We start from the raw sequence: 17,087 nt of genomic DNA on the forward strand, positions 1-17,087 counted from the left end.
AATTTGCGGCAAGCATAATGTGTGCATGCATGAGGCTAAACGACGAAGGGAAATTAAAAGCGGTCCCAGTTCGATTCCAAACAATGAGTACGTGTCAACTTATAACACAAGAAGTGGATACACTGGCCAATGTAAAATCGATGACTATTTTTATTCTCACACTTTCAATCAATATATTTTGCTCGTATCGACTTAATGGACTTTTGTCTTCTACTAAACCATGTATATCTACATCCGTGCAGTCGTCTGCTCTGTGTTTGGTTTGCTGTCATGGCAACCATTGTTTGTATGGATCTCGTGTGCAGATGCGCGTGGGCTGTATATAGGCCCATACAATTCACAGTTGCATGCGTGCTTGTGTTTGCTATGGAGTATTTTCATTCCAACTGAATAGGGTCCCACGAAGACACACCGAAAGGAACCAAGTCTTTTTACACATATATTGAGGTTTCACTCACTTTTGGCTGTCAACTTTTGCCTTGGTGCCATTCGTGGAAACCTTTTCTTCTCGGGAAGCCAGATTCTGCTTACGTGTTATACATTGACAAACCCTTACGCGCTTGTTCTCCGTTTCTTCCGTCTAACCACCATATAATAAGTAAAATATTCTTCAGTGAGCAACAGCATTAACGCCAATTGAATAAACAAGTGAGTGAATGAATAAGTAAACATTTCTTTGAAGTTCGATGATTCATTCATTAACGACCGTAATAATAAGTAGCCATGAAAAGCGGCTGTATTGATGCTTATGTCTACTGGGAGAGCATGCTGCCACGCGTTCGAATTGGCAGACCACAGTCACATAGATATTCAGTACAGTATGACAGACTTATCATCGATCCCAATGAGTGATATAGTATAGGACATTATTAAGAAATATATTTAAATTCTTTTTTCTTCATCTGTTCAGATCGAATGGTATACCTGGGAAGTTGAGGTGGTTGTTAACTGTGCGGATTGAACGTTGCCTACAGAGAACTTCGGTTGGTTTTGCCTGGGTATCTTTGGAAGGTGTATGAAATGTTAGGGAGGTTTTTGTTCAGCCAGATTGGAAAAAAAACTGGGTTTGACGCGGTTTTTGTCTGAGCAGATTTTATCGGTACCTGGGGGAGTTGCGTGTTGTTGTTTTTTTGTCTGATCAGATTGGAAGGTAACTGTAGAGTTGTGGTGGGTTTTGTCTGGACAGATTAGAAGGTACCTGGAGAGTTATGGTGGGTTGTGCCTGGACAGATTTGGAAGGTATTTGGAGAGTTGTGGTGGCTTTTGTCTGAACAGATTGGAAGGCGCCTGGAGAGTTGTGGTGGCTTTTGTCTGAACAGATTGGAAGGTACCTGGAGGGTTGTGGTGGCTTTTGTCTGAACAGATTGGAGGTACTTGGAGAGTTGTGGTGGCTTTTGTCTGAACAGAATGCGTTATACATATAATAAGAGTTGTGGCGGCTTTTGTCTGAACAGATTGGAAGGTACCTGGACAGTTGTGGAGGCTTTTGCCTGAACAGATTGAAAGGTACTTGGAGAGTTGTGGTGGCTTTTGTCTGAACAGATTGGAAGGCCCCTGGAGAGTTGTGGCGGCTTTTGTCTGATCAAATTTGAAAGGGACCTTGAGAGTTGTGGTGGTGTTTCTCTGGGGAGACTTGGAAGGTAGTTGGAGAGTTGTGGCGAGGTTTTGTCTGTGTACATTGGAAAGTTGCCTTTTTCTCTGACCAGATTGGAAGGCACATGGAGAGTTGCATGTGTTTTTGTCTGGGCAGATTCCTCGCACCAGAATGCTGGCCGCCGTACTATAAGTGAAATATTCTTGAGTACGGCGTAAAACACCAATCAAATAAATAAATAAATAAAAATTTACACCTGATTTTAAGATAGACGTCTATCTCAATCCCAGTTTACACTAAATCTTTCAGCATTTAATTTATTTTTATTTCTACTGTAGGATGATGATGATACCATAAAGTGCCAAAATATCGAACTAAAATCAGTCTTCTGACTGTGCAACTACGCTCCATGTATATGTAGTTTACTCATTCACTCTATCTGCATGGCTTCGGCTATTAACATTTAATTCTAAAAACAAAATACACACATATATATTTTGTTGACATATATTAATCCAAATTACAAGAAAATCACTTACTCATACAATTCACTGCTGTAATAACATTCGCATTACGCGCTCTTGGAATATACAATTCCTACCACAAAATATCATTAAGCAGTTCATGTAGACCATTTGGAAACAGACCATGGCAATGTTATATAACGGACCAACTGTATATTTTCTGATTTGCAATACAGCTAAACATATTATATGTATAACGCATTCTGTTCATCACACGCACTTCGTGTGATTCACTTTGAACCCAGGGATTAGGGACGATTCTTCGAGAACCGCTGTGCAGGTGGCACCACTTGCGCAGGGACAGCCGAATGCGTGGGAGTTTCCGCCTCCCATTGGCCGAAGGGAGCACCGCTCTCCGGCGTGTGACATTCTGTGACACGACCCCCCGATGACAACAGTCACACAGCACAGTCCCTCCCCACAGTCACTGTCAGAGAAACAGGAATCAGCCTGTGGTTGGGAGAAAGAGAAGATATTAGGCGTATAGTCCCTTATATCTGAGATGTTATTCCGGTCAGATCTGTGTAGGCCTACGTAACTTTATTTAATCAAGCATTCTGGAAGTGTAGAAGAAAAGCATTTAGAACATTAAAGTGTTTACAAACTAAACACTATCCGAAATTTTAATAAAATGCTGTAATCTAACACTAAGTGTTCTCCATCTTCATGGTGCGTTTTACATTAATATATATGGTATATATAATGAAATGAAAATGGAGCGGACTTGCATACTCTTGTAGATTTTAACATTTTATTACATATGGTAACCATCAAACAGGAATACATATGGTAAAAAGAAGTTGAGAACATGTATAGATTTGACCTATAATGATAAATAAGGAGCAATTTATTATTTCATCTGTGTTTTACGCTGTACTCAAGAATATTTCACTTATACGACGGCGGCCATCATTATGGTGGGAAGAAACCGGGTAGAACCGGGTAAAGCCCAGGGGAAACCCACGATCATTTGTTACAACCCAAACTGTCTGTATTATAAAGTGATGGCTTGTTCGAAATACACGACAGTTTAGCCGCACAAAAAAGTAACCAAAGCCAGCAGATTTTATTTTACAACAATTTATTAGGTTTAACAAGAACAGATAACAAGACTTTTACAAAGACTAATGTACTTAAGTTTAACAAGAAAGGATAGCAGTATCTATGCAAATACTAAAGTACTTACATGTACAACGGTGTCAAGTCCAAACGGACGCATATACTCCACAATGCTTAAAAATTGCACAGAGGCAATATTCAAAAATCCACAGTATAACTGAGTGTATGACGAAATATACACAAAATTCCACAGACGGGGCCCGTGTGCTAATAAGCACTGTGTACACAAGAGCACAAATTAAATATACAAGTTCAGACTGAACAAGTGCTCGGTGGAGATAGCATATAACAAAGCCAGAGGCTATAAAGACACCAAAATTCAGCACAAAAGGCCTACTAAAGTAACACACAGCTAAAGCATCCAAAACTCTCAATAATTCTCCCCCCCCCCCCCCCCTTGACCTGCTTTAATAGGTCGTATATAGACTGGTGGAATTGTCTAGAATAAGAAAATTCTTGAACACTTGTAAACAAGCAGGCCCCGAACTGAGGGTATTCTGGAACATTCTAAGGCAGAGGCAGACAGCAGGCCCTGAACTCAGCATATGTAAACAGTGGCAAGCTAAATTTAGAAGCTGATGGCAGTTGTGCACATACCACCATCCGTTTTGTTGCATGATGTTTACACTGTAAACAAGAGATTATTTCATTTTTAAAACGGTTAATTTAATTGTAAGGTGCTACCAAACCATGGACTATATCGGCATGTGGGTTAGACCTCCGGACCCGTATAATTAGCCAAAGACCAGTCCGTCTTAGATTTATTTATTTATTTATTTATTGGTGTTTTGCGCCTCACCCAAGAATTTTCACTTATACAACGGTGGAAAGAATAATATGATCTGATCGAGGATCAGTCTATAAATACTGAAGAGACATACTGCTGAGAGGGAGAATAGCGAGATAGAATTAAGGTAGACAAAAAAAAGAAGAAAAAAAAAACTCACCGAGTTTGTGTCATTGACAAGAAACATTAGCACGATGGTCAAAGCAAGAACACCCTTCATCATCTTCATCGATTGTTCAATTACCTTGATTGATATTAAAGATAACGGTAATTTTTATATAGACCTATTTCAGTGCTTCAACCAGTCTTTAAAAACATACGATTACATTTTATATATATATACACCGCTATGATATCAAGTCGCCAAATTCCACGTGGGAAAAAGATACCGGAAAACACCTGCGTGTATATTACCTTCACACACATTTATACTGCATATGTGATGTATATCTACGTCCATATGGATTGGATGTATGTGTAGGCCTATACGTGGACCAAGTCCAAGGACACGACACGAGACATGCTAATTTGATGTCATGAAGAAAAATGAGAGACTAATTGGCTTCTGCCCATGCCGTGTGCATTTGTCACGTATGGTCATCGGTTTACCCTGAAAAGAGCATTGCATACAATACTTTTCCAAGGTTTACCCTGGGCTCTCTTGTTTGATCATTGTTTTTTTGCCATGTTCAAGAATATTTCAGTTATACAACGGCGGCCAGCATCATGATGCGAGGAAGTTTGTTACATTTTGTGGTGGTGATATTGGTTTTTCAGCATGTCTGACATGCTTAATGCATTTTTACTTTCCTCCTGTAGGCCCCTACCATCAGCCTATCAAAAACGTGTAACAAGTATAGAGATCAGCCATGCGCAGTTGCTATGTATAGGTCTCCATCGCAAAACCAGATTTATATGATTAACAAACCATGCAATAAGATGGACACAAAACACTGATGAAATAGAGCTTTAAATTAAAACCTCGAAACACTGGACTGATAGTAATCATGTGAAAAGATGACTAAAATGGAAAGTACTGTTTACATAATTAATTGTATTATAGGCCTATATAGACACATATTTGCCAGCATACTTATTATATTGTACATAACATTGGAATGGTCCTACATATACAACTTTTTCTAAACGTCTGAAATTAGTGCAGAAGCGAATTGTCCGTACTTTAACTAACTTACATCACTCTGCACCTATATATATTGCTGGTGAAAAATAACACTCAACGAATAGAAAAACTAAATGATCTCGAAATCTATGTTCTTTGCCAATAAATCCATATATCATTTAGATTCCAAAAACCTTGAAGCCAATATTTGAATGGACAGCAGATTAGAAAATAACTGTTAAACCTTTTTATTTCTATATTAATAATTCTACAAAAGGCCTTAAAGTGCATAAGAGATTGTGTACGGTATACCCTAATGAAAGATATCATTTAATTTCCTTTGTTTAAGTTCAAATTAAGAAGGATCTTATTACAGCAGATAATTATGTAAATGCTGTCTAGCCTCTTTAACTAACTGTACATTTAATAAATTGCTTACTTACGTCAATACCACCGATATATTTTATGTGCATTTCATTTATATATAAGCCCTTTGGGTCCCGTCCCAGATGGTCTATTGTATGCAAAAAATTGTTGAAATGTATTGAAAGGAATGTTAAGCCTACTACATATCCTCCTTTTCTGTGATACATGGAGACCCTATGCTTTAATTTCATAGTGTCTCACATAAAACTTAAAAACAAAACCAGAAAAAAAGATGGTTTCATTTATGATATAGGCCTACAGCGATCAGATTTCTGGGTGCGGGAAATCGGGTGGAGCCTAGGTTAGCGGAAATCACCGCCTTTTGCCATGTTTGTTATCTGACAAACCTCCCGACCTGAAGTCATCGCCAGCGGGAGAAGGATTGGAACACACGATTTGACTGCATTGTTATGTTAACGGCTTTGCTCGCATGTACGAGAGTTTCAGCTCTGATTTGACGCTTTCCGGCAATTAAAACATAAATTTTAATTTTAGGAAAATTTTTACAATATTAAAATATGATCTATAATTTGTGTATAATAAGTCTATATGTAGAGAAATATTTAGGCAAAATCATTTATTTGACACACATTAGTTCCTTGCTTAAAAAAAATAACGATTTATTTTTCGCTTAACAGGGTTGTTGGTGTCATAAGTTTTCTGAATCATATCCCCGGTGCTTTCAGCAAATTCTCAGCTTACACAATGCTAGGAAACACAGAGCCAAATGTAGAGGGCGCTTCTGTTCACGTGACTGAGTCGAGCAAAGATGGCAGCGACCAGGCGTTTACAAAAGGTAATTTCGTCGTGAAAGATATCGAAATTATAAGTAGTTCTGTACGGTTACTATGCGTATTAAGAAAAAGGCTTGTCAGTATCTGTCTAGAGTGGTGTATAGTAATGATTAAGAGTAAGGGTAAGGTACAAATCGGCCAGTGAACGCAAACACCGGTGGCCTTGTGTTTTGACCCATCAATCGATTTTCGGCAAGCACATTACCGGATACGTAGTTCTTTCGCTGAATCATTTTCGTTTTCTGAGAAAAAACACCCTTTCTGCTTGTGAATTTGTACCCCCAGTCTACCCTCTAACAGTTGCCAGAACGATTTGTGGGTTTCTACGTGGTTATTTTATGTTGGTTACCATTTAATTGGAAAAATAACAATGGTTTCTAAGGAGAAGAGTGGTTATATATCTGCGTCTCTAAAACAGTCATGATCCCAAAATAGCGGTAAATAACGTCTTGCATTCAGGAAATTGGCTACTAATAAAGCTTAGAACCTGCGCATTAAAAGTTTCAGCTTTATGTTTCTAGTGATAGCCACAATTCATTTTTTCATTCTCAACACTTTCATTCTCCATTTTACTGATGATATTAATGTAATCTTTATTCACGATTTTGTTCTTTTAAATGTTTTGGCATTATGTATGTGTAGATTGTTTAAGATTAGCCCTAGATGGCTGTTTCAACTTCCCTCTGTATACTGAGCTGACGAAGTATCACAGTCACACCAGCAGCCAACGGTAAACCATACACTGTATCACCCCATGATAGTCCTTCCTAGCTATGGTTTCAGTCTAAAACAGGTGTCAACTTTGGTTCTTACCTCTCAGCTTTCCTACACATGCAATATCCCGGGTGTATTCCACTGGGTTATGGCACACAAGCCCGATATTTACATCACGGCAAACCATCACAGCAAACCATTTATAAACATGGCCGCCTTTTCAGGTTTAATGCACTGGCATGAACAATAAGTTTTTCGAGACCCATTAGTGCCATGAAGGCAAAATGGTTGCTGTATTAGCGATGACCATGACTTGAATTTGGGTGTCGTGTCCTTACCAAGTGGAATATATGTGGGATGTTGTGTGTGCAGGAGAGCTGAGAGCCAACAGTCAGTGTTGACACTTGTTTTGGATAGCAGACATCGTTTAGGAGGGACTTATCAGGCATACCGTGAAACAGTCTATGGTGTACCATTGGCTGCTGCTGTGATACTCAGACAGCCCAGCATAAAGGGTTGAAACAGCCAGATGTGGCTATTTTAGGATGTGGCGTATGTGTCAAAGAGTGTAACATGTTAGCCAATCATATTGAATGATTTTGATTGACAGCAGCGATCATATAATCCAAACCATAATCTGACCCCTTTCAGGTCACTTCATACCCATTACCTAGTACCTAACCCTGGATGTGTATATTTGCTTCTTCATATTTTTTCTGGCGCTCTCATAGCTGTGTCTATTCAGGTTTTGCAAAGCAGTCAATTACTGAATTCTTCAGCCTGTCCAGTTACTCCTTTACTATTCTTAGGGCCCTAGGACATAAGATTCATAAAATCCTGAGCTATTGTTACCTTTGAATGAAGGTAAATACCCATCCATATTTCAGCAAGTTCCACTTCTCTGCTCACTTGAACTTCACAAAAATGGCCGCCATTAAAAGCACCATCCAGGTTCCTGGCCCACACAGTCACTGTGCGCGAGGCCCTGGGACCAGGATAACCATGTATCCAGCATCATATCAGACAAAGACAGCAGCCATTTTGGGAACTTGGAATCAACGGAGAGGTTGAACTTGATGAAATACGGATGGATTTTTACTTTTGGGATGATCGACATCTTAGGATTTTATCATTCTGCTGCTCCAAGACCTTTAGTCCATGATTGCTCTGACATTAGGATTGGCACACTTTTGTCAGGCCACATTGCCCCAAGCCAGTGTCATAGCACACTCCATTTGACCACCTTGATGCAGTTACCTATCCTTGACCTTGTCAAGTAATGTCAAGGTTGTCATCACTGCTATTCGCTTTGAGCATCACCAAGGAATTGCCAAGGGCTCACACATCCCAGGAAATAACTGATTGACGTTGTTCTTGTGATAAATCAACAGTCGAAAGGAAAAGGAACACAAGTGTCTGCAAACTGAAGTCTGTGGAGACATATTTAATAGGTTATTTTGTTTTTAATGCTGTGACAACCTGCCATGGCAACTGCATCCGATTTTCAAATGGAGCGCGCCGTGATGTTGGTTTAGGGCCATCTTTGGCCAAACAAAATTTTGGCCAAATATCGGACTGTTGGCAATCTCAGACTATAGGACCACAAGCATTGGAAAAGCCTCATTCTCACTCGGATATATTTGTTGTCAAACTGTCACGAATGGGCATCGTAATGTAATGGTATTTGCATTCGTGGTCTTTCTTATTGATATGTGAGCGTTGGTAATGAATTCATGTTCTATTTCATGTCGGCGACAATTTCAAAAAATTAAAAAATTTTAACTAGGCATAAGTTCGTAATGATTCGTAAGTATTCGCAAAGCTGTCGGTTAAACTTGTATAGGTAATGTAATCAATCTGGAAGCATCGCTATGTCACATAACTTTCGAAGTCAGTTGATTTAGGCAAAATAGATATGAAATACCTGCGAGTGGGTACAAATTTAAATTTCTCTTTGTAATACTTTGTAAAGTATAAATATATATATATATATATTTGTGTGTGTATATATATATATATATATATATATATATATATATATATATATATTTGTGTATATATATATATGTATTTGTGTGTATATATATATATATATATATATATATATATATATATAAAAAAGAAAAAAAATCTACTGAACTGCTTTGTTGTTTATGATAGTTACATGTATACATGTGTGTACTTCTTGATGCCTGGTTATTCAATTGTTGGGGCTCTCTGTGGCTGAGGGGGTTAGCACGTCAGCATGGCGTAATGACCCAGGACCCTCCCACCAATGGTGTCGCCTTGAATTCAAGTCCAGCTCATGCTGGCTTCCTCTCCGGCTGTACGTTGAAAAGTCTGACAGCATCTTGCAGATGGCCATGGGTTTTCCCCCGGGCTCTGGCCGATTACCTCCCAACATACATGTAACTGTTCAAAACTGATAGAATTTCACAGTCAGCTGCATAGTTTGGTTAGAAAAGTCGACCATATTAAACATCATAGCTGTCGGCATCATCATATCTTAAGCTCTTTATGTGAGTACAAAGTTCATCTAGATGGTCATGAACTCTGTCGTGGTATTTTAAAATTCTGACATTCATTGTGACATGAAGCGATATCGCCACAAATTTACATATATCAGTTTGATGGAACTGATTTCAGTCAGATCCAAGCTGACAGCACCCTAATTTACCTGCACTGAAAACACAAGATCTTTTTGGTGTTTTGCCTACAGACAGGAAGGAAAATATAATAGTTTTCTGGAGGATTTGAGTGTCAGATTAGACAGCAAGGCACTTTGTACTGCTGAAGTCTAGCAGTTGATGTGACCACAAGGTAGCAAGGAAATTAGTTTCTTTGGTGAAGATAGTGAACTAAGTATATAACAAACTTCAAGGTTTCACCAGAAAATGACCTAGAAATGAGCAGGGGAGGTGAGTTTGACTGCTGTGAGTTGGAAAGAGGTGGAAGTTTGAAATCTGTGCAGTGTTTTTTGAGATACTGGAATGGACTCAGTTTTACCCTGAATGTCAGAAATTTAAAATACAGTTTCTGAAGTTCTAACCTCATCAAGATGGGTAAAATTATTCCCATGGTATGAGATGACTATGTTGGGAGGTGACTAAGGTACAGGGTGACTTTAATAGGGCAAAATTATTGAGGTTCAAAGTAACTCGAAACCATCCGGCCAACTGTAGTGAAACGGAGTGGCATCTTCCACTTAATCTGTAAAGCAGACTGCTATTGTACAAGTGGAAATTCTTGAACTGCTGTAAAAACACGATCCTTCATTAAATATGTAACTAAAAGCAAAATATTACAGTCACATGTATATACTCCCAGTTCTATTAATGACCAGTCTTTGTGTTAATCATTTCAGGAACTAGGGGACATCAGAAAATCAGGCCTGCGTTGTTTTAGGGAGATCGTGGTGGATGAAGGCAACATTCTACACTGGCAAGGGATCATTGTTCCTGTAGGTTGAAATCGCTCACTTCTAACAGGATAACCATGGCAAAACTTGAAATAGGCTGGATGAAATTGTCATGCATAAAAAATGTTAATTTTGTTTTTTGTTGGGAATTGTTATGGCATAAATATGATTCATAAATTTGTAAAAGATCGCTGGCGTTTATTGCATAGCATGAATGTACTGACTCGCTGAAATGTTGAAGCATGTTGGCTGTCTGCGAGTATTGAGCCTTTGTAGAATGAGATTTGTCAGGTACCTGACCAAGGGCGGGGATTTATTTCGGACACTCTGGTTTCTGCCACAAATAACCTGATCGCTGTCATATATATGTGAGTGAAACATTCTTGTTCTTAAATTCTTAAATTTGTTTGTAGACTTAATTGGTATGTTTACTTTTCCTCCACAGGAAAATGTTCCGTATAACAAAGGAGCATTCCGCATAGAAATAGTCTACCCTGCAGAGTACCCTTTTAAACCCCCAAGGATAACTTTTAAAACCCGGATTTATCATCCAAACATTGATGAAAAAGGACAAGTGTGCCTACCCATCATCAGTCCAGAGAACTGGAAACCCGCTACAAGAACAGATCAAGGTAAGCAGATCATAAACTTCAAATCCGTCTCGTTTCTCCAGATTTTGGTATAAATTAAGTTGTAGGCGTCATGTGTTGAAAGCTGCTGACTGATCTGGCTTCAGGGCAAAATGTTCATTGAACTTGGCGGATTTGAGTCATATGACCCAATTTATTCAGTCACCTCACAGAAGTTCATTGACATGGGGATTAAAAGAAAGGTCAACGGAACCATTTTTTCTGATGTACTTGGTAACTCACTAAATCAATGTGTAGTCTGGAATTTTTTTGTGGCCATGGGATCCACCATGTTGAAGCAACCAAAAATATGATGACGCATCACTCATACCCCACGCGCATATGGTGAAGAGGGCAAACCAGGGATGACGTAAGCGGAAACAGCTGTGTTCGTGGGTTATAAAATCAATAATATGGCAATGCTTACGATTTTCCTGAATTTGGGCAATTTTGCTTACTGTGGACTGCAGTATCTCAGTTATGCAATATAACAAGGATAAAAAGTTAAAAAAAGCTGTTTGAACATCCTGTGGTATACTTTATGGATGCCTCTATACATTTAGTCTGGTGTTGTCTTTTCTTTTAAACCGTCTCAGATAGCACAGATAATTAGAGCATCCGCTTTGGGAGCGGTAGATCCAGGATCAATCCTGGGTCGAGTCACACCTAAGACTTTAAAAGAGGAAGTTGTAACTTCCTCGCTTGGCGTTCAGCATGGATGGGATAGTGCTACGACTGGTTGACCGTTATCAGTATAATGGCTCGGACGGGGCGCCTTACTTGCCTTCGGTAAGCCGTCTCAGTGAAGCAGCACTAGATAAAAGAGCGGTGGAAATCCGTCCTGTAACAAGGAGGCACATCACATACACCCAAAGGATTCCTTCGTCGTCATATGACTGAAAAATTGTTGAGCATGACGTTAAACCCCAAGCACTCGCTCACTCTTTTCTTTTAATGCATCGCATTCAGGGTTAATATTGCTGTTTGCACTGTGGTACCGTTTGATATTAAAGTTGGCGAGAGGGTAGGTTTTGTCTTGGTTAGGGATATTTGGAAGAAAAATGTCTCGGAAGACATTCCAGGCTGTATTGTTTTGTGTGAATCTGTGACTATACACAGCAAGGTCATATGTGGATGTTGAATAAGCTCTTTATGGTTTTCTGTAACATCAGTTGAAGATTGATGCATGGTTTTGCAGATGAACATGTGGTTGTTATTTCAAAGAGACACAATTCTTTTTTTCACTTATACTATGGAGTTTGGGTCTATAGGTTGAGCAAACTGGAGTGCCCTGAATAAAACACTGAACTTCGCCTGGTATCTGTGGTCTGAAAATAATGTTTTTCTCAACCAGGAACAAAATGCTGTATACTGGTAATATATCACAGAAATCCTGTAGTTGTCTTCTCCTGTAATGCAGAGGGATAACCACGTGATCGCTGTTCAGATGAAGCATTCAGATGAAACATTTGTTGAGAGCAAGAAGTGGGACAAAATGCAGAACTCTTCTGTTAACCATCATCCATGTCTTCCAGCTGTTATCAGTTATGACATGTGATGTGCAGTTTCAAAATCGGTCTCTGACAGGGAATTTGTAGATTCCCTTGATCTCACAGCTGGCGGGACAATACATTGTTGTTGATACTTGTGTGACAATTTGCACAGCGTGTGATGTTCATTGAAGACAGCTTGTCAGCTATGAACAGGGTGTACATCTACATAGATGCGCATCGCTTGTGGGAAAATTAATATCTTGCCAAAGTTTGGTGGTTTATACTGGGCACTCCGGTTTGCCATGAAACTGGGCAAGTTAAAAAAATCCTTGAGCATGGCGTTAAACAACAGTCAAATAAATAAATTCTGCTAACTGTTGATTCTCTTGATGACCATTGTTTCTCCTGATGACCATTGTTTCACCTGTTAACCATTGTTTCTTCTGTTAACCATGGTTTGTTTTGTTTACCATAGTTTCACCTGATAACCATTGTTTCTTCTGTTAACTGTCCTTTCTTCTGATAACCATTGTTTCTCCGGATAACCATTGTTTCTTCTGTTAACCATTGTTTCTTTTGTTGCAGTGATCCAGGCTCTGGTTGCACTGGTGAATGATCCAGAACCAGAACATCCGCTGAGGGGAGATCTGGCCGAAGAATACGTCAAAGACAGAAAGAAATTCATAAAGAATGCCGAGGAACATTCGAAAAAGTATGGCGAAAAACGACCCAGTGACTGAACGAACTTGCAGTGGTCGGTGTCAAAGATTACAAAAAACATTTACGCAGAAAAAGGAACTGGAAGTATCATGACAATTCAGGATGCCCCATCTTCAGTGATAGACAAGCACGACAGTGGCTTTATTCACCTCTCCACTTTCCTTTTTTTCTTCTGAATTTTAACCAATCTGTAACTTGTACTAGTATGATGCCCCATCTTCAGTGATAGACAAGCACAACAATAGCTTTATTCACTCCTGCATGTATTTTGTTTTTTTAACCTTCCTTTATCTTAAGCAGTGTGACTTGCATGTCTTTCTCTAATTTTCTGTTTGAGTATTTCATGAAAAATGAAAGGTTTCTTTTATTGGATCATTGTCCAGTTTGCAGGGCTTGGTTTGGGTTCAGGTTTTTATATGGAACTAATACCAGCCAATAGAAAAGTACTTCATATATTAACAAAGGCATCTCTCTACAAAGGGAGGGGGGGAGGACTTTGCACAGAGTACCATTAAACCTGTTAGTCCGAACATTCCCAGACTTACTGTGGCATTTTTGTGAGCTGCAGTGTGACTGTTTGAATATGACTACTATTACTACTAACTAACCTGTCTGATTCACTTTGTAATTCCTGTTTGTGCTGGTAAGATATAAAACAACATGGCCTTTGTCAATATCACTTACGTCAATTTTGTGATGCTACATGTTTTATATGCACGACTGGAAAGTTTCAGCAACTCCTTCCCAATGTACAGTATGGTAAGGGGGGAAAAAAGACCTCATTTACCCTTGTTTTGTAGTGACAGTTTTCTGAGTTGCTGCAGATATATTTTTCATGCTAGATGACCGTTCTGTCTTTTCATATTGCTTAAAAGAGTTTGAAGGGAACAGGGTTTATGGTGTATGGTGGGGCGTATACATATAGATTTTTGTGATGGGATGGGCTGCTAAAATTGTCATTGGAAGCGGGTGGGGGTGAGGCATAGTGATGAACAACATTTGTAAGCTATATATCACATGTATCCAGCAATGTCAAGGTCATTTGCTGTTAATTAATGATTTTAACTCGATTCCTATGGTAGGTTGTCAGTGCATTTCAGGACATACAAGGTTACAAGCTAACTGTTTGTACATGAATAATTTAGTCATTTAGTCATTTAGTCATTTTATGATGATAATCATTAATTGTGTAGTACCTCTATTGTTCACCTTATTCCATTGGCCTTAACTTGAGGAAGCTGGTTTAGCTGTGAATTCACAAAGTAAATCTGTTATTTTATCACCCCTTGCACCTTCTGCTTACATATGCTATGGTCCTGTCCTGTATATATTTCATAAAAGATCAAGAAAAAAAACCTATTAAACTATCTGATAAAAGGGTTGACATGTTGTACATTTACATGATAACTCAAAATGTACCAAAAAAACACACGGCCAGTTGGAAAGTAGTGTACAGCTGTGACGGATGTACAGAATGTGAATCACAAATTGTGGCAGAATCTGTTATACCTGTAAAGGGGTGAGCAGGCATGGACCAGTTTCTGACTACAAGCACTTAACAGGATCACAGTAGTCGGGACCAGTGGCATTTATGAAGGTACAAACCCCTATTGTGAAAATGATATGGTCCAATTTCAGATATGTTTGTGTGAAATGTGTGATTAGTTGAACTGACAAAGGCATTTTTAATTTGTACGTCTGAAATTCACACCCAAATTCGTTAACCTGCTTATCTATCGGTTTATGTAATTGTAATTGGGTTTACCAGAAACGGCCATGTCCATGTTTTAAATTGTGATTAAAAAAAAAAAAAACAGAAAGAAAACAAACAAAAAACTAACACCATCCCGATTCTGTCTAAGAATCAAGTTCCACGACTGTGTCATAGTGAAGACATGGTGTCTACAGCTGGGTTTATCCAGGCATCGTTTGGGGCAGTACCATCACAAACTTGTACTGTAGCGCACTTGTGTGATTGTGACAGATATGCTTGGGTACTAGTACTTTCAGGACAGACACTGTATGGCGTAGTACATGTACCATCATAATTGGCGCTGTAGTTTACTGGACTCCTCACAGTTGATACTGTGGTGTTCTGCTGCCGTCAGTACTGATACTGTCGTTTTGTGGTACCATCAGAGCAGGTAGTACAGTGCAGTACCAGCGGGGACTGGTGTATTGGTACCATCCTGACACATACATGCACTTCAAAGATTAGCAGGTGTACAAAAGTGTACTTCTCTTACACCAAATACTTTAGTGTGCTAGTACCACCACAACTGACATCTTTGTGTGGTACCATCAGAACTGATGCTGTTGTGGTACCTCACAACTGATGCTGTGGTAAAGTTTGGTCAACAGCTGATACTTCTACCATAATTCTCTGAATTTGTGTAGTGTAGCAGAGCCGATGCATATGCACTATTTTCATTATGTCACTGTTGTATGGCATAAAAGTTGTTTTGTTTTTTTTAACATTTTTTTTTTCTTGGTAGGAGCACACAATACATGTTGGTAATTTATGCTTAATGACCTTTGTATGTTGTTTGTGTATGTTTAAATGCAAATTTCTATGACTAAAATAAGTGACTTATCTCGACTAAACGTTGGGGTTTCCAAGAAAATATGTCTGGTGTTTTGTTCTTCCTTTCAAAAACTATCTGTAGCCTTTGTGCTGAGATTGGTTTCAAACTGTGCACACAATGTATAATTAAATGTAGAGGCTTATTTATCAGCTGTGGAGTATGTTGTAATTTTTTTTTTAAACTCATTAACTGATCCCATTCCATTTTAATCATTGGTCAAGGAATCTAGCTGATCTGGGGTGGATTCACAAAGCCACTTCAAAACTTGAAATACGATCTTGAAAGGTTATTTTTGGGCTATAGATGTTAAAATTTCGTTCACCTCATCCCAGTTATTTTAGATAAATGTGTCCAAATTTCAACTTTCAGTACCAGAAAACTAAGCATTGTATATAGTTTTTAAATTTTGATTCAAGTCAGAAAAGGCTTTATGAAATCGACCACTGGTAGAGGTGAATTCTCTGATAAAAGACTGATAATCCATTTTATTTCCAAAATCAAATTGTGCCATGTGGCGCATGTATGTGTCCAGACTTCATAGCTATGAGGCTGTTATTTCACTGATGTCACTGAAACATGAGCTAAAGGACACCAGACAGATTAAGATCTACAACCATCCAGTAGTTTGCCTGTCCTTGTTTGCTGAGCACTAATGAGGAAATACACATACATAGGCCAGGTATGTAGGTCAGCACCTATGATGACTCCAAAACATTGGAGAGATTTCATGATTGTTTGATTGGTGTGCTCAGTGGCATGTATATAATCTGATTTTCAAGAATATTTTACTGACATGATATGGCTGAAAGAAATTAGTGTAAACTGCCAAACTTAATCGACATTGGCAAGCAAATGGTAAAACTTAAAATCCCACATGTAACAGTTCTGATTTTCTGAAACTGACCCATTGCGCTTTGTGCCCATTTAATTGAATTTAATTAAAGAGTCAAGATTGCTTGGAATCGGACTTTTTGGGTTGTAGGCCTACATGTACTTTGTTGAAGTCTGAAAACGTTATTTCCAGTTTCAGCTTTTTTTTAGATATTTTTCTTTTGCATATATGAATTTTAGTGCTGAGAAATGGGCAATTGATGAAAAAGAACTACAAGTATATTTTTATTACCAAAAGCTAATTAAAATTCCAAAATGTTGAATTATTGG

General features: G+C 38.6%; 1 protein-coding gene across 1 annotated transcript; it reads left to right on the plus strand.

The window, feature by feature from the left end:
- Window positions 1–6,337: 6,337 nt before the first annotated feature.
- On the plus strand, window positions 6,338–15,967 carry LOC135476132 (ubiquitin-conjugating enzyme E2 L5-like). The gene is made up of 4 exons (XM_064756046.1): window positions 6,338–6,369; window positions 10,446–10,541; window positions 10,945–11,131; window positions 13,207–15,967. The coding sequence occupies exons 1-4, from the start codon at window positions 6,343–6,345 to the stop codon at window positions 13,359–13,361; spliced, it is 465 nt and encodes a 154-aa protein (XP_064612116.1). The 5' UTR covers window positions 6,338–6,342; the 3' UTR covers window positions 13,362–15,967.
- Window positions 15,968–17,087: the final 1,120 nt, after the last annotated feature.

The sequence above is a fragment of the Liolophura sinensis genome, chromosome 10 (assembly GCF_032854445.1).
Source record: "Liolophura sinensis isolate JHLJ2023 chromosome 10, CUHK_Ljap_v2, whole genome shotgun sequence".
In the NCBI taxonomy this organism is placed as follows: Eukaryota; Metazoa; Mollusca; class Polyplacophora; order Chitonida; family Chitonidae; genus Liolophura; species Liolophura sinensis.

Bases quoted from the DNA above. Each gene is read 5' to 3' on its own strand.
- LOC135476132 (XM_064756046.1), top strand. From the start codon at position 6,343: ATGGCAGCGACCAGGCGTTTACAAAAG. The intron at 10,542-10,944 runs GTAGGTTGAAAT...TTTCCTCCACAG, and splicing joins GGCAAGGGATCATTGTTCCT to GAAAATGTTCCGTATAACAA. The intron at 11,132-13,206 runs GTAAGCAGATCA...CTTTTGTTGCAG, and splicing joins CGCTACAAGAACAGATCAAG to TGATCCAGGCTCTGGTTGCA.